At 36.5% G+C, this 22,453-nt stretch overlaps 3 protein-coding genes across 3 annotated transcripts; all 3 read right to left on the bottom strand.

Annotated features, from left to right (window-relative positions):
* Positions 1 to 1,248: 1,248 nt before the first annotated feature.
* LOC135683665 (uncharacterized) lies at positions 1,249 to 10,636 on the bottom strand. The gene is made up of 6 exons (XM_065198983.2): positions 10,097 to 10,636; positions 8,913 to 9,178; positions 8,268 to 8,483; positions 7,693 to 7,861; positions 3,781 to 3,992; positions 1,249 to 2,473 (listed from the first exon to the last, which is right to left on the bottom strand). Exons 1-6 carry the CDS (start codon positions 10,506 to 10,508, stop codon positions 2,048 to 2,050), a joined length of 1,701 nt encoding a protein of 566 aa, XP_065055055.2. The 5' UTR covers positions 10,509 to 10,636; the 3' UTR covers positions 1,249 to 2,047.
* A 115-nt stretch (positions 10,637 to 10,751) lies between these two features.
* On the bottom strand, positions 10,752 to 22,446 carry LOC135683672 (coiled-coil domain-containing protein 42 homolog). Its single transcript, XM_065198993.2, has 12 exons — positions 22,179 to 22,446; positions 21,844 to 21,949; positions 21,613 to 21,717; positions 21,384 to 21,469; positions 20,913 to 21,027; positions 20,615 to 20,671; positions 16,293 to 16,367; positions 16,017 to 16,052; positions 15,407 to 15,459; positions 14,556 to 14,624; positions 13,597 to 13,681; positions 10,752 to 12,255 (listed from the first exon to the last, which is right to left on the bottom strand). Exons 1-12 carry the CDS (start codon positions 22,232 to 22,234, stop codon positions 12,163 to 12,165), a joined length of 936 nt encoding a protein of 311 aa, XP_065055065.1. The 5' UTR covers positions 22,235 to 22,446; the 3' UTR covers positions 10,752 to 12,162.
* LOC135686258 (uncharacterized) lies at positions 16,292 to 20,589 on the bottom strand. Its single transcript, XM_065202458.2, has 2 exons — positions 19,288 to 20,589; positions 16,292 to 18,747 (listed from the first exon to the last, which is right to left on the bottom strand). The coding sequence occupies exons 1-2, from the start codon at positions 19,546 to 19,548 to the stop codon at positions 16,630 to 16,632; spliced, it is 2,379 nt and encodes a 792-aa protein (XP_065058530.2). The 5' UTR covers positions 19,549 to 20,589; the 3' UTR covers positions 16,292 to 16,629.
* Positions 22,447 to 22,453: the final 7 nt, after the last annotated feature.

Below are 22,453 nucleotides of genomic sequence, written 5' to 3'. Positions count from 1 at the left end.
TAAAGTAAGGATGCAATGAATTTTACTGAAAACATATTCCCCAAGCTTTCTTCTTTCCCACCTGCCTCAAGGGTTTCATTACAGACGGTCATTATTTAATATTAACTACTTTCTGAATCCCAGGGATAGCTTTTAAGTTCACTGGAGGTATCAGCAGGCAACTTGCTGCGCGCACTTTTAGCAAGTCAAAATACCGGACGCTACGCAGGAAATACACTATCGAAGCCTAAATCGAAGGAAACACGTTGTAAACCTTGCCAAGTTTTTGTTTATGTCGGTGTGGAGTTTATGTTCAGGGTTGAGAAAGTCATCACTCTTCCAGTTAAGTAGCAGATTATTATGGTTCCTTGCCGGCAATTTCATATTTGCTAACTTAAATATTCTATAACAAGGCCTGTAACAATCATTTAAAGCCAAGGCCGTAATTGTGAGATGAAGTTTTAAACTTACTAAAAAATTAAGCAATAAATGCATTTATTATTTTGCTAGCACTAGCATCATCACAAAGCAAATGCAAAGAAAAAAACAAATAAATGATAGAAAATAAATTGAAGAAAATTTTATAGCTTGCAAAAATCATTTGTAGCTGATAAAAGAAAACAGGAGGCAAGTTTTCGGAATCTAGAATAAAATTTGAATTCATTGTTTTCAGAGAGTGCCGGACAAAATTTTGATCGAGTAAATAACATGGGTCCAACTAGGCCCCGAAGTTTCCACAAAGACAATGCTATTTTATCAACAGACATTGAATACTACGTAAGTTATGATAAAGTGAAGTAAACTTAACAAATTCATTCATGCGAATTAAATATTATTATAGTTTTTGCATTAAATTACCGAGAAAACTCTATAATACAGACATATATGGGCGCGAAAAATAATATTAACAATAGTTCTAGCAATGCATTGCTTTTGTTTCTGCATTTGGCTAGGCCGCCATCACCAACGCTGCAGCCATTGATGGCTATAGCAGAGCCGAGGTTCGCAGAAATTCAAGTCAAATTTCAAATCTACAATTGATATGTTAGTATATTTCAAAATCCAATACAACATTCTTAGCTTTAAGCGAGAAGAGTTAGGAAGGGTTTATTAATCAAAGAGTGGATCTGTGACAAACAGTCATGACTTTTGCTTTCTTCGATACAAATTTCTGGTTGGCAAGCTTATCATGTGAGTGATTGTGGCCAGGGCAACCACGAACCTTAAAGTGCTATTTCAACTGTTTGGTTCTCCAGTTTATAAACACACTAATGCATTTAGGAAGTTAAAACACTAAGTTCACGGAACACAAAGTCACACGAGAAAAATTGGAACGATCAAAACAAGACTGAGGAATTATTTGTCACAAAATTGACAGACTTTAACTTGAGGAAGTCATAAGGTCAATTGCCTGGAATATAATTTATGCAAGTAGACAGTGATCTTTTTGTTACTTAGTTCAGACGTCCTACGTTTCCATTAAAGGTAAAAATGCTTTAGGAAATTCGTAACGATGAGAAACTTGAGGATTCAAGATAGTACGGAAACCTTTCCAATGGTTGCTGGAAAAGGTGCGCTAAAATTACACAAAAGAGTTGTCCACAAAACATGAAGATTAAAAGTGTTTATGTCCTCCATTCTGGAGAAATTAAATCACTGTAGCGCAAATGTTTGGGGGGGGGGGGTGTTGGGGTGTTTGAAGGAGACTATTGTAATAGCCTAAGATCACACCTTTCAACCAGATTTCACTTAAACAGAGATTAGATGCTGTTCGTAACATTACCTGTAGATCTAGCTCTAAAGACGCTAATATGAAAAAAGTCAATGGGAGGCGGGAAAAATATATATTTTTCAACATTAAAACTTAAACTCACTTTTATCGTGATCGTGAACATGAAAAAGCTATACTTTTTAATGTGCAGCAAGAAATTCAGTTTTTTCGCGTTATACGTGATTCACAACCCCTTTACCATCCTCTTTATGAATTCCCAAATAACAAGGAAATATCTCGATAATGAGCGTAAAAGCACAGTATACCAAGATACAGTACTATTTGTTGCTACATTATCTAGAGGTGGGCGTCGTACGACTGTTGCTCCTCGCTCAACCTGATAAGCTCGTTCGCCACATCGTCTATGTCGTAATTTGAATCCAAGGTAGTCTGTGAGCCAAGGCGATCGTGGCTGTTGCTGCTTACCTGAGGGTTGCGAATCGAACTTAATATCAATCCATTCTGATACAAAGACTCTGGATTTTCCTGCACTGATTGTTTCTGCGCTTCACTCGGTTGCTGTTGTCGTCGCTCGTGATGCATTGTGGTTACCTCCTTTCCATTCTTTTCGCGGGTCACTCCCTTTGCGATATTCTTTGCTTCAGCACCTTTTCCCTCGTGCATTTTGCTAGCAGTTGGTTGACTCTGAGGACTAACATTTTCGTAATCTTTGTCGGGAATAACAAATGGTGCTGATTTGGGTTTTGCTGCAGATGCATCTTCCTTCAGAATTAAAAAAATTGTACAGAGATTAACCATGAGAGGCAAATAACATCGGTGACAATATGTGTAACTGTAGCAAGGATTTATGGTAGGATGGCAAAGAAAAAGCCACCGTGTCGAAGATAGTAATATAGGACGATGACTTGGCGTCTTGGCCTCTAAATTATTTATTCCACGAGGATATATTTTTAATTAGTCAAGACCAGTTTCTCAATCTGAAGTGAAATATTCAGAGGACTGGATAGGGTCTACCCCTGTATTACAGAGAGGGGCGTGGCAAAAATACTTGCAGAGTCAGACGATTAATTTCATTACAGGGGCCGAATGTTCAGAAATTGAAAACTCCCTCGCTCAAACGTAAGATAAAACGCATTCATTTTTCATACACACGGAGCTCTTCTGACCAGTAAACTGAGGCTACACAGCTTTGGTTCGAAATAATTGAGAAACGCAAACACGAGCCGCGCTAGTTGGGGCTGCAAAGGCTGATGGATGAAATGCGTTCTTTAAGTCTTGGCAAATAGGCCTTCTCTGTAGGGGGTTATTTGCTTTTGGCATCTGTTGTTGCCAACTTGCTATTGACGAAAGCTGTTATGTAAATCAGTACGAAGTGACTTCATGTGATCAGTTGAGATCCATCAATAGCACTGCAGCAAGAAAATCATGACTCGGTAAATTTGCGCATACCCTCTTCTTTTATAACGACTCAATAACTGGCGAATTGCAGCAAAGGAAGTCACGAGAAAGTTGAAAATTAGGTTCTTTAAGTTCGGTTTGCCTTTGCAGATGTTTTTACAGTTTGACTTGAATTTCTGTTCAATTTGTTGTCTGAATTTTTCTATTTTCCCACAGTGCTCGCAGGCAAATATCAAAAACTATAAAGTTAGACCAATGACAAACAAGTAAGGTCTTACTATCACCGAGCTAGGTATATCAATCATTGTCTTTAGCTTTGTCGGTTCGCTAATTTCTAAATGCGAAAAATTTTACTATGTTCATTGGGAAGACGAAAGAATGTGGATGAGACACTGCTAAAAGCTATGAACCAATCAAAGTTTAGAATCATCCTTTGCGAGCAATCAAGTAGGCCATCTCGTATTGACCTATTGGGACCTGTCTATATCAATAAATCTAAAAATCTTAGTAGGCAACGATTGGTCAAAATGAAGAACCAATCAAACGACCTATTCTTCCTTTCACGTTACTTTCGATTTGCGTCTTGAAGGTGTTCCATTCAGCATTTGTTCAGACTAGGCATAATCTTGCATGTTGTAGGCAACCTTAAAATTATCAGCTAATAATAATACCTTAACTTGCGAATTGTCTTCGGTCTTCTTTGTCTCGACATGAGAATTCTTGCTGCTTTTCAACTCCAAAAGTTTACTTTGCAGCACATCTGATGTTCCGGAATTCTTGATTTTTACTGTCTGTTTCGCTATTTTTTTGGCTTTTTCACTTTCAAGGAACTCGTTTTGTTGTACAGCATTGTCCACCAAAAGTGCGGATGACTTAGCAGATGCTTGAAGAAAACATAAGAACGCGAGAGTCAACTACAAGCAAGGACTACTTGGTAAAAACATCACATTTCACGTAATGATAATGAAACAGTCTAGGAGAAAGGAAATTACAAGACTTTAAAAAAATAAGAAAATACCACTAGAATGGTACTGGATACTTCAAGGCACTGAAAAGACCAAATGAGCTTTTCAATAATGAACAGGCCCGTCGGAACCGGGGGGGGGGGAGGGCTGGAGCCCCCCAATAATTGTCAAGCTGTAGTATGTTTCCTTTATAACAGTGTACTGAATGAGAAGGAAAACAATGGGCAGCCCCCCAATACGAATTTCGTTCCGACGCCACTGATAAATAAACAAAAATTGAATATACAAGGTGTTTACATCCCGGGGGTACTCCCATTTAGGCCTGACAGGGGGTCCAGTCGATTTGAGAGTCTTACCGTTGGCTGTCAAATTGCCCAGTTTTGATAATAACTCAACTGCCTAGTTTACTTTGCGATTTATCACAGATACTGAATAAGATTTTATCTTTCCTGAATCAACAACAGTTAATGGCAAAGAAATTTGCCAAAGACGGACCAGACCCGCACAAAACAATGGATGCTACCAAGAACATAATTTCGGTCCTTATGCTACTATTTGAGAGTTATTGTCAAAAAAGATTACTATTTGAGGGAAATTCTTTAACATTTTAGCTTCGGCCCTCTTTGACCCATGTTAGGCCATAATGGGAGTACCCCCGGGGTTTAGATATCATGTATCACGCCTCAGACTGCTTAATCCCTCCATGGGGTTTGAATATCATGTATCACGTTTCAGACTGCCTTAATTGCCAGATTCAATTGTGCAGTTGCCCATCATTCTCACAATCCTTCTGCAAAAGTGTGTAGCCAAACCACGTTGCAAGCAAGAAATTTCTTTTTAAAATATTTGATACTGTAGTAGACAGGACATATAGCCTGACAATCTGACATTCAAGCTAATGTTTACTTTCTCAACGGATTCTTGTAGTAGGGAGTCCAGGCTTTCATAATCTGCCAGGTGACTTTTTTGAAAATGTCTGGATGTCACGGGACTGATGACGTCATTTAACGGTAAAAAATCAGACAAAATCATTGCTAGCTCTTTACTGGATTGTTATTTTTTGACGCAAATTACATTTTTTGACTCGTCTCATTGTAAGCTTTTCATTTTTTTAAAGAATGATTTGCCAGCATAAGTATTTTTATTATGACGTCATCAAAAATTTTGCATGACGTCATCAAAGATCTTTTTGTCATTGAATGATAAGTTGACATAACTTTGTATTAATATGAGGCTGGATGTCAGCAAAAGCATTTTATCTATAATTTTTTCAATCAAATAATTAGTATTTAGATCATTTAAATTACGTTTGTGCGAACTGCAGTAGCCAAAGTTCGAACAAGGTTCGAACATATCTGAATAAGTCAGTCACTTCTTCCTCCGTATTTGCAAAGTCTTGCTCCCACTCTGAACCGGACAATAAGTTCTTTGCATCTGGATTTGACTGTTGCACCAAGTCGGAAGAATGTCTTGGAACTATAGGCTATCTAAGATGCCTTCGCGCTGGGCTGAAGGTTACATGACTTTTTTCAATAATACTATCTTCTGCTGCGAAACATGACCATCTCATCAATACTCCATCTGGCGTTTTCTGGTGGTGGATTTACATATGAATTTGACTCCTTGCACACGAAATTAAGAAGAACAGCCAGCTTCATTTCCTTGTCACAGTACACTTCAGGAGTTGCAAGACTAGAACTATGGTTTCGATGAGTATGCAAATGCCTTTTCGATAGAGACAGCCTTGCCAGTCTCGAGACCTTGGTGGTCTTCGTTCATTATTGAGACTGCTTTCGATGTTTTCTTGGATTTTTGTGCGCACGACAAAGTAGAGGTGAGTCATCAAGGCAAGTGCATAAAAAAAGTTTAGAGCAAAAGATACTCCAAGGTAAAAAGAGTTTTTTACAATGATGCAAACAAAGAGAATCTAATAAAACTTACTCCCAAATTATTTCGAAGCGCTGAGGCTCACAGGCTCCAGACAATTCCATTGGTTATAACTTACGGAGAAGAAGCACCGGAGACTTCAAAAAGCAAATAGAAGTCCTTCCAAGATGTAACTACAAATAGGCTTGAAATCAGAATGATTTTGCATGTCACCTCGCAAGATGCAAAAGTAGTTGTTGTTGCGAAGGATACTGATGTATTTGTGCTGCTTGTTCATGCAATGCAGGAGTGCAAACCCACAAATGAGTGGTTTATGTGCATAAACAACAAACAAAACGTCGAGATTTGAGGCATCGCTGAAACTTTTGGTTCCAAAAATTGCTGTGTCCTTCCGCAGATCCATGGAATTATGGGCTGAGACTCTCAGAATAAGTTATTGCCGACACAAAGACATTCGAGAAACTGTAGAACATAGTGGAACACTATATTAAAGCCGCTTAGGGACAAGGATTCATATATATCAAATCTGAAAACAAAATCATCTGCAGCAGTTCCACAGATCCACAATCATTCAATCAGAGAAGAATTAAATTGTGTCGACTTAACAAGGTTATTTTGGCTACAGTGTTTAGATGCAATTACTACAAGACATGTCCCAAATGCCTGCAGTTGAAATTCGAACTTGATCGTTTATAGTCTAAATGGTCCGCAGGAAAGCAGCTTCCCATTTCAAAAGAAGTACAAAAAACATCCAAGGTGTGAAAAGAAAGCTTCCTTTACAGCACAAGGATATGAAGATGACCCAGAAGATGAATTTACCCATGAAGAAAATCATGCCCCTTCATACCCAGCGCTAAAGACCTATAGTGCGAAGACATCTTGGACAGTCTATAATAGTGCGACGACATTCTATTCTTCCAATTCAGTGCAACAGTCAAATGAAGATGCAGAGAACTTATTGTCCGGTTCAGAGCTGGACCATGACTCTGAACCAGGCAATAATGCCTTCCGAGGAAGAAATGATTCATTCGTCAGGTAATGACTACCTTATTCGAACTTCCTTGGCTATTGCGGTGCGCACAAATTTAATTTAAATGATCTAAATACTAATTATTTGGATAAAAATATTATGGAAGAAATGCTTTTGCTGACATCCAGCGCCATAATAAAACAAAGTTATGCCAATGTATCATTCTATGGCAATAAGATCTTTGATGACGTCATGCAAATTTTTGATGACCTCATAATAAAAATACTGATTTCAACAAATAATGGTTAAATATGCATCAATCGAAAGCTTGCAATGAGATAAGTCAAAGTATGTAATTTTCGTCAAAAAATAACACTCCAGTAAAGAGCTAGCGATGGTTTTGTCTGATTTTTTACCGTTATATGACGTCATCAGTCCTGTGACATCCAGACATTTTCAAAAAAGTCACCTGGCAGATTATGTAAGCCTGGACTCCCTACTATAAGAATCCGTTGAGAAAGTAAACATTAGCTTGAATGTCACATTGTCAGGCTATATGTCCTGTCTATAGTTACCACCACAAAAAAGCAATACAAAAAATATTGCTTGACAATACCTTTCTAAGTGACATAAGTGTCATTATGTAATATTCTGTTGAGGAATTGAGAAAATGAATAGACTACACTCAAAATTATCTAATAGGCAAATGACATCAAACAAAGGCTAGCAGTTCAAGAGCAACTATGCAGCTTATGAATTACCTCTTGTTGATTTTCGGAAGCCAGGCTCTCTTGCTGCAAATGCCTTTTGTGAGTTACTGAAATTGTCAAGTTCATCTTCATCTATGTTTATTGTGGACAAGACAATTTTGTTATCTCTGCCACCAGTTGCAAGAAGGGTGCCATCCACTGACACTTCAATACATTCAACCTGAAACATTGGACAAGATTGTAGTCAGAATATATCATCTGCACAGACATTATCAATATGATTTTCAAAACATAGGGTTAAAGAAGGGCTATAGATCCCAAAGAAACATATTTGTTGGAAAATTTTGAAAGGTTTGCTACATTGCCAGAACATTTAGAAAAACTACAAAAAATAATTTTTAGAATCTTTAGCCACCCAGACAAGAAATCAGTCACAACCATTTGTCCTCATCTGAATCACAGGCAGAGGAATGTTCTCTTGCCCTGTTCTTTCTTTTATTGGGGCCCTTTATATGACCTATTCTTTTCTTACAATATGTCCAACTGATGGACTATTCATTATCGTTGTAGAGGCTCAATATTATCACTAGCATCATATCTCAAATACATCATAACCACCATCATACCTCATAATCAAGATCATGCTGGCTGACAGAATGCAGCTGCTTTGCCTTCTGTGATGAGAGAACATCCCAAAATCTACATGTTGTGTCACCTGCAGAAACCAGCACTTCGTTTCCATTAGAAGTCACCAGAGGTAAAAATTTCAAGTCTGTTACCATTTCATTGTGACCATGAAGTACATTAACAGCTCTGTTTTCCCTGATATCCCAAACAGAAATCTGAAAATCAATTCAGCCATAGTCTAGCAAGTCAGACAGAATACACAGTGAATTCAATACAGGGCAGGAATATTAAATCATTATCGGCAGATTCATTAATGAGCTAAAAATACACAAATGCCAACTAAACAACAATCTTCACACCAACATGACAAATTTAAATTCTATTTAAAAGTTGTTTTTCCATTCAACCCACACACAAAAATAAAGACAATATATCTTCTTAAAATATTTTGTGTCATTATTTTAGCTTTCAACATTTGTATATGCCAAAAATTGTATTATTTGACTGGGGTATTGTGTGATTGGGCAGATAATATGTTGTACTACTACTCTGATGTTAACAACAATTAGTCCAGTGCAGAAAATGATAGCAAGAAATTATCTGAGTCAAAGAAAAACCACAGAAAGGAAAGCTTGAATTCAAACCTTTGCATCAGCAGCTCCAGCAGCCACGTAATTACCACAAGGTGACCATGCACAACACTTGATGCCATCATCATGAACTCCCACAAGATTTGAGACTGGAAACCATTTGTTCTGAGTTCTTAAGTCCCATAATTTCAGACTTGAGTCTTCACTTGCAGAGCACAATACATTGTCACCATCAAATGGCCTGAAAACTGCTTTCCACACACCTCCTGTATGCCCATTCAGAGTCTGAGACAATTTCAATGTACTGATATCCCAAAGACCTATACAAAAAGAATAATGCTTTATACAGAAAAGCATGCTACAACAAAGTCAAGAAAAAAGTGCCTGGAAATGTTTGACAAACAACCCTCAAAAGATTTAAAAAATCATTGAAATGCATCTTAATTTCATCTTGATACTGTTGTATCCCTTGAAAAGGAAATCTGTACTAGCCATCAGCAAACCAAAACATCAACCAGCAAAATCTTAACCATTTCATTTTAGTACAAAAAACCATCAAGAGGTAAAACAAAAACTGCCATTGTTGCCAGAATTCATTAAGCATTCTCTCCATTGGCTTGCTTGCCTACAATTAAGCTTTTCTTGTCAAAATCCTTTCTTTGCTCTTTTATCTTCTCTATTATTTCTTCTCTCTCCTTTTTATTGTCAAACTGTTTCAGGCAATGAATTCTTAGAATCACATATTTATGATGCACAATTACAAGGGCCCAGTGAAATGCATGTTAAAAACAAATCATAGATTTCTGGCAATATCTACTTATTTTCACGCTTTTGTTTCAACAAACAACAGCCTGTTATGTAAACAGTAGCAATAATTGACATGGCAACAAAAACTACAATTCCATTGCAAAATCTTGGCAACAAATCAGGCTTAGTGTTTCCTACTATTTTACAATTTTGCAAAAATTTCAGAATATCAGGCTCACACAGCCAAAATAGTGAGTGATTCGATCACAATGTTTCCACTACATCATTTTTTGGTACTCAGAACTCTGTCTATTAAAAGGCCTCTGGCAAAAGGGGGGAGGATCCGGGGGGCCATGGCTCCCAATTTTTCGCAAAACAATGGATTTTTTCCAAAATCTTTTGTTATGGGTGTTAATTTTTCTCTTCCCCCCCCCCACTTTCCAACTTGTGTCGCAGCCCATGTTAAAACAAAGTAATTTTGTAATTCTCACCAATACTTTTATCCCAAGATGAAGATGCAAGAATGCTGCCACTGTGGTTAAAAGATGTCCCCAGCACCCAACCTGTATGTTCCTCTAGAACCGAGAGCCGTTCCCCAGACTCAGAATTCCAGATTCTCACCGTGTTGTCAGCGGAACCAGAGGCTAACAAAAATTCAATGTTTGGAAACCACGAAACTGAGGTTATCGGTGATTTGTGACCAGTTTCTTCATTGCCCAGCTCTGTACTCGTGGTCAAAATGCGAAGATCCCACACTCTCAGCCGTTTATCCCAGCTTCCCGAGGCGAAATACACACCGTTGATACTGAAAGCTAAACACGAGATATGCCATTTGTGGCCGCTTAGCTTGATCTGTTCTTCGACTACAACGCCGTTTTGACTATCGTGTGGCTTGTCTTTCATCTTGTAGCCCTTACAACTTGATAAGTCAAGTTTACTGGAACAATTTTCTTAAAGACCTATAACCATGGTTGTTATTATACCGAAGTTTTTTTCCAAACTAGGAAGTTGTAATGAAAATAACATTCGCAAAGGATGCTGGATAACAAAGTCAAAACGAGGTTAAACAAGCCAGGTTTTTAATATTCATTAATTCCAGATTCTAACTTATTTAGTTTCGATTAGATGAATTTTGTCAGAAATCAATAGTTTTGGCATCTGAAAATTTTTTGTCAGGAAGCCAGCATAAACTTGAGAAAATGAATTTGTGAAACCTTTTAGCCTTAAAAATCCATAAAAACTTGCAACCCTTCAGTTACCCCAGCCCTGAAAACCACATTGATTGAACTTCGGAAAGCAGCCCACAGAAACTTACGCCCGAAAAGTGTCACCACCTAAAAAATATGGCAGCCATAGGCACCTCGAAGCGTTGAGAAAAGTGGGGGTCTAAAAAAGTGGGGAGGGGGGTTGGGGCTAAAACCGCATAAAAGAGGCTTTACTGGTAGTTTATTACTTAATATTTTGAATTTTTTGCACAAGCCCCCCCAGCCCTCCTGCTCCGCGGTGCTTGAGCCAACTGCAACCATCTTGCATTAGGTCCAAGAATATTCTACAACGGTGATTAAGAATTAAGATTACCTTGGAGGTCTGATAACATCCTTCTGTGACGACACAAAATGACAGACTGATCACTAGCCAGAGCTATACTTTTAGAAGGAACTTTTAATCCAATTTTTCAATTGCAAAGCTTGATTATATCTTTTAGGCTATTCGACGTTCAGCTATTTAGGGCTGTTTGGCCAAAAGCCTGGAAAATCTAGAAATAAAACATCAGTTATCCCATTGGAATGATTTTTTAAGGAGGAGAATGTACAAGACACAACCGTGCTGTAAAGAACTTTTCTCACCAAAATCATTCCAGTATTCAGTAACTTTGTAGAGATTTATAAGACAGAAAGTAAAGTAGACTGAAGTTTGTATTTCAGCAATTTTCAAAGAATGAATTTTGATGAAATCGGTTTATGATTACAGGAATACTCTTTGAAGCATATTAGTAACGAAAAAATAATACATCAAAGATGACAATATCATGAAGTAAAAACTGAAGATCAATTTCAATATTTTTCTGATCATATACACACATTTATCTCCTTGCCTTGCCTTTACGAGCGTCGATATAGGAGAAAAAGGGGTGTAAAAGCCAGACATAGTTAAAAAGAAAAACAAATTTTTCCATTTTAGTCTCAAATTTGTCGCCATTTCTTTTTCGTGCTCTTTTTCTTTGAAAGAGGCTCTTAGCCAAAGGAATGCAGAACGTTGGCCTTTTTAAATATCTGTTTTAAGAAACTGAATTGTATAAAATATCAATTAGAGCAAAAAGATAATGGAAAGGATCACCATTAAGTTTGACAAAAAAAATTGTTCAAAATGTCGTAAATAATTGTTCCACAGAAGATAAACATATTGAACCAAAATTTAGTAACTTCGACGAGAAATATCGCAGCTTATAACAGTATGCTGGTTTTAAATCTTATTCATTAAAACTACACGTCACAAACAAATGACGTAACTAAGACAATAATGCGTATAAAAATTAACTTTTTTACAGAAATAATTTTCAAGCAGTCACAATTGAGACGGACGTATTCGTCACTTCAGATCGCTTGATATCATTTGCAATGTGAGTCAAGTCTTGTATGAACGTTTGAATCTAAAATTTAATTGAGAGATATGCTCAGAAAATAACAATGAAAGTTTATAATAAAGTGCCTGTAAAGCTTTAGAAAATTGTAGAGCGTTGTATTATACCAAGCATGAGAGACAGAGCATATTAAATACTCTCTGATAATGCAGAGAGCTGAGGAGGGGCAAAAAGATGGCTCTGAATCTTATTCGTCAACTGTGGTGACTGATGATAATGACACTTTTGATTCGAATCCATTAAGTTCACTTAAGTTTGTATTCATACACATAAGAGGAAAACGTTTTGCCATGAGAAGTGACTCTAGGAAAATATTCCCTCCCAGAAAATTATCATTGAGATGAAACACAAAATCTTTGATCATGGGACACTGGGCTTGGTAACTCTTAAGATTTCTCAGTGTCCTAAAGGGCATATGAATACCGTACCGTACTGTACCTAAAAAACCTATATAACAGCCTTGTAATCTTTTTTTCTTATACCAGTCCTAGTTATTTGCTTGCAAATTATGTTGTTGAATTAGAATGAATTTGCATTGAATTTGATCAATCTAAAAGTTCGTTAAAGAGCATTGTGTGCTGTGTGTGTGTTGTTTGAAAAAGATTTCAGCCCAACTCAAGAAGGACTTGCATGCTGCATGTTGCATGGACGCAAAAATTATACTGATTCCTCAAAATACAGGCACCTGAATTTCCTTGTGAAAAGATAGCAAGTGTAGCTGCCTATATGTTTGTTGTTAAAAACATTATTTGAAGTGCAAATCAATGCGAAGCGAAACAAATCCAGCGTTGTGTAGCTCGATAAAAAGTAAAAGCTCTAAAAAGTTAAATCTACTAAAAATGAAGCTTGTATGCAATAGGAGAGTATCCGACCTGTCTAGGACTGTCACAGATATCAGATGCCTTTCAAATTTGATTTAAAAACTGAGAAATAATAGCCATAAAATTTGAAGATGGCACGAAATAGCAGAAACACTGAACACTGACGCACTTTTTGTTCGACACCCTTGAGTATAAACGTCGAATAACGAATGCAAGAAAGCAAATCGATTCACGTTGTTTTCGATCCACTGCTTACCTTCGTCAATTATCCGACGTTTATACTATTAAGTGTGTCGGACGAAAAGTGCTTCAGTATGAAATGTTTCCGCTATATAGTTCCATCTTTAAAGAAAATAGCTATTTGTCAAATAGAAAAGAATTCTTTGTCATAAAAAGCAACTTATGAACATAAATGAAAGAAAGTTCGGAGATCGCAGTTGTTTGATGAAACATAAAACTAATGATTTACAAGCTAAACTTTCATGAAATTTTGCAACAGAGGCGATAAGATTTTTAAAAAGTTGGTTACCTTTGATAGTTGATCCATTGTTCCTTCCGCAGGCACATCTTGCTTTAGATGTTTATTAACAAGCATGTACAAATTGTGTGTTGCCCTAAAGAAGATTTGTGTCAGTTCTTGAAAGCAATTTCATACCCATTAAAACCTTAAAAAATACTTGAGAGTTGATGCTTTCTTTTTCTTTTGAAAATAACTCCAACCCCCTTCCCCAAATTCAATGTCGAAGGCATGATTTTGAAAGAGAAATCATAGAACTTCAAATCCAACATTGATTCGGGCGAAAGAGGGATTTAAAATAACAGGGGCAACGTAAAGTAGAAAGTTGCAAAAAATTGCATTTTGTCTCAAAAATTTTATCCCGGATTGTAGCTTCCGACGGATCAGGGGAACGGACGCTATATATCCGCAAAAGGAGCATGTCCTATCTTCATCACTGTTTTTACCTTTATCTTATTAGGCAAGATATTACAAGTGAAAGTTAGTTCCCACAGTCTAGGCAAAACGGATTCATCATTAAAGCATTTATCATTTATTTGATTTTACAAATTTTTACTTGTGTAGACTACAGTAGTGTGCACTGCGATATTCTCAAACAATTTTGCTTTATATTTTTAGCAGGGCTCTCGCTCCTTCGGTCGTGATTGAGTTAATATCCCATATAGCCAGGTGTATTATTCATAATTAAGTGATATGACTGCAAAACTAAAGCTTTCTACCAGCTTTACCCCCACCCTTTTGCAAGGTCCCACCTCCCCACAAAAAATTAAAGGATATGAAGCTTTAAATGATTCTGTAAAATTCTGATTCCAAAAAGATGGGTACTTTTTTGAACCAAAAAGATGACCTTTTTATTCATTGCATGATGACATTACTTTAGAATCAGAGAACTAGACTAAACAATTGGATATATTTATAACCATTATTCTGAAAAAAATCAGTTCACAGGCAGGAATGCATTTTATACTTACATTTTAATTCTGCCCAACAAAAGTGTCTTTTCTGCAGCAGTGTTTTGAATAAATGTCCATTGGGATTCCCTGAGATTTACAGAAAACAAAATATTTTAGACAATATATGCAACTTTGATCAATAGTTTTACACATCCACACACATCCACTAATGATGTGATTGATGTATAGTGATCGTTTACTTATATTTTAATTGATATATTGATAAAAACTGGACATGCAGTTAATTCCTACTTTTGGTGTTAACACTTCTGTAAGAAACTCTCTAGGGCTGATTCCTACAAAGGTTTTTCTTTTCCTGAGACAGCACTGATATACATTTAAAATTACATTTTTTAACAATTTTGATGAACAGTGTAGAACTCATATTCCTTTTACTCTTGTATACATACACTATTTTGAAGTGATATTTTTTCCAGTAACCCCAGTGCTGTTTTTGTGAAATGGGCTACGTAAAAGCAGAAGTTTACTGTACCAGAGATGATTCCATAAACAAGAAAGCTTTAAAAGGGAATGGTCAAGATCACAACTTGGTAAAGAAAACAAAAACAACAGAAAACTTGTTTGGTGCTATGCTTAACAACTGAATCATGTCAAGTTTTACACCAGATAACTTTGACTTTGTTAAGTTGGACAAAACTTTATTTCCCATTGGTTCCTTACCTTATTGAAGTAAAGGGTCTACACTAGAAAAATTTGACATTTGCTAAGTGAGACTATTTCCTTACCCCCTTGAAAGTCTTATAAGGAGGATTCAACACTATTTAAAATTTCTTTATATATATAATTGACATTTGCTTTCAAAAAAAGCAACAAACTTATGGACAGTAAAATATATTTTTGTAGCATACCATTTAACAGCATTACTCTGTGCCTCTTCAAGCTGGGTTTGAAGTTGTGCAAGCTAGAAAATGATCAAACAAAAGTTAATTTAAACACACAAACTGAAAGCTACTGTAAGTACACATAAAGAAGATCCATCACCACAGATTACATCACAATCTCAAATTACCTTTCTTCAGTTGAACTAGCCCAGAACTTTAGAGCAGCAACAAATATAATTACAAGTGTAAAGAAAACTGGGCCTGCACATTAAAAAAATGATATATTTAGCAATACAATGATGAAAAATTGTTTTTTAAAGAGGATATTCTTTCACCAATCCAACAGAACAGGTTTAATGCCATGAAACTGCCATGTAGGCTTTCAGCACTTTCCTGAGAAAAAACATGTGCATCACCCTACATTTTGAAATGCAGCTAGGAAATGCAGCTTAAAATTGTGATGAATGAAATCTTTAAAAGAATTATGACTGTTGTGTGACCTTTCAAGAAACTGTGTATTTCTTTTAATAACTTGCTACCGCCCTTCTGAAAAATTGAATAAAATGAGATTGTGAAATGCAACACAAATGATGAATATTTTGCAAAATAAAATTTCAACATAAACAAGCATACTCACCTGATTATTATAATTCAGATTTTCATTATTTTTCTCCTGAAAAAGTAAAATATTGAATAAAGATGTTATTTTCCATTGAGTCAAAAAGGTCAATATCAATCAAAGAGGATAGGAACAAACTAAAAACATTGAGCTATACTTTTGGTATCACCAGAGCCTTTTGAAAGAACACAAAGGGAGACAAACATGTCATTGTATGATAATGCTGATTAAGGAGCAGTAGCCAAATGTGATTAACTAATAGGACACCCACAGGGTGAATAGAAGTGAACCTACCTCAATAAACCTGTTTAATCTGGCTTTTTCTTTCTCCATTGCATCTTGGTTTCTATGTTCTCGTTCAAGTAGTTCCTACAAGCCAACAAAAATAAAGAGCTTATGATTTCCTGTGCTAGGCAGACAAATTGTTACTGCAGGGGCGGCTGGGAGCAAAATTCGATTGGTATTCAAGGTAACTAGCAAAAGCCACGCCCAAAATGCCACACCTTTTTGGAAATTGAGAAAGATGTTTTCGATACTAATTCACTAAAGAGTCTATATTTTGTTATCAATTATTTCAAAATATCTAAAAAACTTCACAAAATGTCACAAATGTTCGCTTGAAACAGTCTATTTACTTCTTTGAAAATCTATCATATCTCCGCTGGTTACAAACTTTAAATCTATCTACAATGACATCCTTAAAAGATGAATTTTTGGCAAGATTTCTTAACAATTCATGTTCCACTTGTAAGAAAACAAGATTGTTCTTTCTAGTTTGCATCATATTCGCCCTGCTGCTTGAAATCACCCTCTTCATTCTGCTGAATACACGCTCGCAATGCACACTTGTCAGTGGAATAACAACTGCCAGCTCAAGCAAATGAACAGCTTGTGGAAGGGCATCTTCAAGCTGTGCGCCTTTTATCACCGTTAAAAGGTCTTGTATAGACGCAATTCCTTCTGGGACGGTCTCTATTTCGCCAGTTGGCTGCTCTGGTTGAAATTCATCTCTTTCTTCGATTTCTTCAGTTTCAACCAAATTACTTTCCTCTCTGTCTGCAGTTTGCAACTTTTTGAAACTCGTGAGTTTTCTTGAAATGATCTCATCTCTATCCCGGACAACTTTCTTTAGCAGAATAGCTATTTCAGAGTTGTTGTATAAAACATTGAGGTTATACTCGGTTGCCACAGGGTCCGTAACAGCAAATGGGTAGAGCTGTCGCAGCTCGGCTAGTAAAGCTCGTTGTTCACTAGAAGTTGCGAACTTCCTCTCAAAAAACTTTGTGGGGTGAACTAGGTTAATCCACTTAAATTTCTCAAGGTTTGAAAAGCGCCAGGCTAGTTGTGATAAAAACATTGTCACTATTTCTTTCCCGAGTTCAACAAGGGAAATCTTCCAGTTTTCCGGGCCATTTATGGCTGCCTCCATATTCCTCCACCCAACTCTGGCACGAACTGTCGGGATTATTGGGTCTAACTGCATACTATCCTCCCAAATTTGATTGAAATCAAAATCATTTAAGGCCGTATGAAAGTCATTCAGCATTGACTTGACGATAACGGGATCTAATGTTGGCCGTTGCATCACTGTAATCATAGGCGTACAGTACTCGAAAATTTTTCGATATAGTTTAAGCATAAATATAAATTCAATCGCTTGTATTTGAATCCCTAAGCCTCTCGACAAACTTTGAGTTTCGGCCTTTTCTTTCCTGTCATTGGCAATTTCAAATAAAACTGTTCCAATGGTTTCGTAGCAATTGTCAATCACTCGAATTGCCGAGTCGCGTGATAACCAACGAGTGTCCCCAGGCTTAGGCAGGTTATGTCCAAGATGATTTGCTCGTTTAGGACTGCTTCGGAAGAATGTCACAATTTTATCGGTGGTTCCAAAAAATTTCGCTACACGTGGAATTTTGTTTGCTGACCTTGATGCACATAATGACATTCGATGGGCGACGCAATGATTATAGTAAGCCACTGGAAAAAGCTCAAGCATCCGAGCTTGAACTCCATTAAGGTGTCCACTCATTGCAGGGGCTCCATCGTATGACTGTCCAATTAGCTTGTCTTTACTGTTTTCAGGTGTTACCTCAAATTTCGAAAGTGTACTTAGCAGAACTTTTGTCAGACCTTCTGCTGACTGATCTTCTGAGGAATCAATTAGACCCAGCAAATGCTCTTCCACCTTTCCATCATGCAAAAGTCTAATCGACACTGCAGACTGCTCTACGTTGCTGCAATCACTGGTATCGTCCATCATCACTGCTAGATACTTCGAATGGCTAATTCTGTGTCGAATTTCACTGCGAACCTCTTCAGCTATACAGTCTATTAGCTCATTTTGAGGATCGTGAGATGTGTAGGTAACACGTTCTTTATCCAAGAAAGATCGCAGTTCCTGGCTATAATGTGCTAAAAGATCCATGAGCTCTATGAAATTACCTCTGTTTGATGAGGTAGCGGACTCATCATGACCTCGGAAACCAAGGCCTTGGGCTGCAAGGAAAATAACAATGTCAATGTGATAGTGTAGCATTCTCCTGTACCTCTCTGCAGTTTTGTTATGCTTCGCTACAGCTTTTCCTGTTGCTTCATCTAGGGCACAGGCAATGTTTACATTCCCTAGAAGCTGATAGGCAGTGTGGTACATTATATGCTTCTTAGAAGACTGATGGCCAGTGGCAAGGTTCCAAAGATTTGAGCGACCAGAGTTGTAACCACTCTTTTGAACAAATGATACCTTCATCTATAATAAAAAAGATTATTTAATGTTTTGGTCATGATAACCATCCAACTTTGATTATTGAGTTACTGCTTTTGATAAATTGTATTTCGTATGTTTCGTAATGCACAATTCACTTCATTCAATGAATTACAATTAAAAATTCGAAGCTTCAAGAAATTGTGAATTTGAAAGACTCTCTGTATTCTACTGATCTGACAGTTTTTTGTTCCTTTGCCTTACAAGGATGATAGATTTCGGTGCAACGAAATTGAGCAGGATGCATTCAGTACATAAAGTGTTTGAGTACGTAATCCGATCGTTTCAATGGATGCGTTACGAACATGTTGTAGGCTGCTGGGCATAAAAAGCCGATATCAATGTTTCCCTACGGCCTGAAGCCTTTGACAGAAAGCAGTATAGACTCGCAAGGTATTCGGGTTCAATTCTGAATAGGATGGCCACTGGCCGCGCGACAAATTATACTGATATCACTATCTTCATTACATAGCCAGATACATTTTACATAGCTAAGTACGCTAATGAATTAAAACAATTACTTACTTTTGAAATGTCCCCCATAACTAGGCATGGCCAGCAGAAAAAAGTTTCTTTTCCATCTTCATTTACAGCCCCGCAAATCCATGAAAACCCCTCATACACAGTTTCACTTGTTCTACCATTATAGTTAATTCTTGGACAAGGTCTTCCTTCTTTTTTCAAACGAAGTCGTTGTTCGTGTGTTAAAGTTCCTCTTTGCACTGACCGAAGTTCAAAAATTTTCGAAACACTCCAACGGTGTTGAGTATCCAAAATGCGATTCATGATATCTGTATAACGAGGAAAAATGACTTGCTCAAGGTATTCAGAGAAAAACTGAATACTTTCCCTTCAGAGACCCTTTTGTAAAGCACCGCTGGTTCTTCGATCACTGACGTCACTTTGGGTCACGAAAACAATGCGAACATATTCAGGATGGCCACTGAATACTGAGCCGCCGCCTCCGGAAACAACAGGGGATTAAAGATAGCCTTGCATGTGGCGCCAGAGCAATATTCTAGAAAAATCATACTACGAAAATGAGTCACGACAGTGTTCCTTCTCCAGGGCTAAACTCTTTACACCTTTTTGATTGTTTTGATGGAGAAATTTAATTCGCCTACAAAGCCCACATTTGGAAAAAAAACTAGTATTCACGAATACCTTGAATACCCCCCAGCGCCGCCCCTGTGTTACTGCCATTTTTAAATGCAAAAAAAACTTCAGAAAAGGTAATGGAAGAAAATTTAAAATTCTAAATTTTAAATTGCAATTTATTTGATGGCAAAATTATAAATACATACATACATACATAAAAAAGTGTCTTAGCCTATAATTTTGAAATTTCATTTTTAATTAATTACATGTACATTTCTAACTTTAATTTTATTACCATAAATCCTCGAATTAGCCCCCTGGAGGCTTATTTATTTTTTATATTTTTGGATGGGGGCTTATTTCAAGGAGGGGGGCTTATACAAGGGGGGGGGCTTATAAAATTATTGTAGACATTAAGAAGCCATTATTAAAAGACCTTGTTTATTTCAGTAGAAATTTCTTTATGAGCATTTAATTGGTTACTCCCAAAAATATTAATTTCTTGTGATAATTCAATAAAATGCCATAGGCAACCTCAGATGGCAATAATCATCAAATTGAGTGGTCAAATTTGAGAATTCACAGTAGCAGTGGGGGCTTATTTGAAGGGGGGGCTTATTAACAATTTGTAATTCTAGGGTGGGGGCTTATTTGAGGGAAGGGGCCAATTCGAGGATTTACAGTATCGCTTAACAAAAAGGCAACCTCTCATATATTTAAAGAGAAAATTTGGAAAAGGAAAAACTGAACAAACCATATGAGTTGCTATAAGTGTATCATATCTAGCTGTAATTTCCCTGATTTCATGAAACTGTAAAGAAAAAAAACAACAAGGTTTTCAGAGAAGCTTTGCTTAATTTGATCGCTGACATAAGGCGTATGATAAAAACAGCCAGTATTTCAAAATGTTCTGATAAGAGAAATGATAGAAAAGTATCAAAATTGTATTTTGTAAATGAGCAATAGCAAATAATTCAAAACAACAGTATAGATATTTGGGCAGAGCTTATTCTGATACCCAACTTAGATACTATCAGTTTAAAAAAACTCACTTCTTCGGCCACTTCAAGAACCTTGTCCAAATACCTCTGGTACATAGAGTATCTCTCTAATTTTCTTTGCATTTTGTCTTGTTTTCTTGCAAGAATTGTGATTTCTTCATGTAATCTACAAAAGTGCTTATTCTCAAAATGATGCATACATCAGAAAAAAGTAGGATTTTTTGCCACAAACCGAAAAATATATTATCTTGTAACTACATAAAACATTTATCAAAGTTTCTTACTGCAAGATATTATACTCATCAATTTAAAAAGCATATTACTACAAGATTCAGTTACCCACAGAACAGAATAGCTTTAAAATGATAAAGTTTGATTACTTGATGGCCTCTAAATGTATCCTGATGATAATAAATATAAGGCACTCCTCATCTCTTGCAACTACTTAAACTATCATTCAAATAAGGTATTTATATGAATAAAATTGTTAACATCTGGATATTGTATTTTAAAAGACATTACCTAGCTATTTCTCCATCTTTTGTTTTCTTTGCGTCACTTTCATCTTTAGCTTTCTTTTCAGCTCTAGTCCTCTTAGAATCATTCTCCTGGAAAATTGGTTTGGAAAGCTGACAGAAGGCTTACCACAAGACTAATTAATTAAAGTTAAACAGTAGTGATTGCCAAAGAAACTTACACTGGGCATCAATACAAACAAAATAAAATTCCAACTGAAAGCTTAATATATTACCTTAAGGAATTTGTCAAATTTCAAAAGAGACTCTTTTAGATGAAACTCTTTTCGCTCAAGTTCTTCTCTTCTTTGTTGCAAACTTTCCATTTTCATTTGAAATTCCTACAAATCAGAAAACATAGAGGTTATAATTCCACCCTCAAAAACCTTGAAAGATCATGTTCCTTGAAACAACCATAATATTAGTTCTGTGAACACCTGATGAAGTATATACAGATACGAAAATACCTCTTTCTGTGCTGCTAACGCCTGTTCTACTTCACTCATTTCTCTTCTCTTTTCAAGAAGCCTTGTTGCAGGCGTGAGGTGATCATCTTCTCGTTCTGGCATTTTGCTACAAGAAGGAGAATGTCAAGCTTTAAACCCCTTTCTTTTATGACTAAGCATTGATAAAATGTTATTCAGAATAATATAGCTTGACCTAATTGTGAGAGTGTAGAAAAATACCATTTGAAAAAAATATGTTCATCTCTTTGTCATTACAGGCTCAGTATTAAAATATAAATGAAATTTTCAGTTTTAAATATTCCAGATATTTACAAGAAAATAAAGTCCAGACTCACACAAGGAGCTTGTCTTCAAATGTTGTGCGAAAATACTCTTCCAGATTCACTGCCATTTTTCCGCGGTTATGCAGTCAATCTAAATCAGTTCGACACGAATAAAATGAGCTGCTTTGATAAAATTTTGACTGTAAAAAATACCATTAAGTGAACTTGAATTAAAAAGGATTTTTCTTTCTCCTGTCCATGCTTCTACAACTTATTCGTGACAAGGACGAGCAAATCGGCCGCATTAGAACTGTTTGATCACTCTTGATCCTTCGACTGAACAATCA

The sequence above is a fragment of the Rhopilema esculentum genome, chromosome 7 (genome assembly GCF_057945365.1).
Source record: "Rhopilema esculentum isolate cy_ngs chromosome 7, ASM5794536v1, whole genome shotgun sequence".
Lineage (NCBI taxonomy): Eukaryota > Metazoa > Cnidaria > Scyphozoa > Rhizostomeae > Rhizostomatidae > Rhopilema > Rhopilema esculentum.
This window is presented reverse-complemented; position numbering and strand designations above follow the sequence as displayed.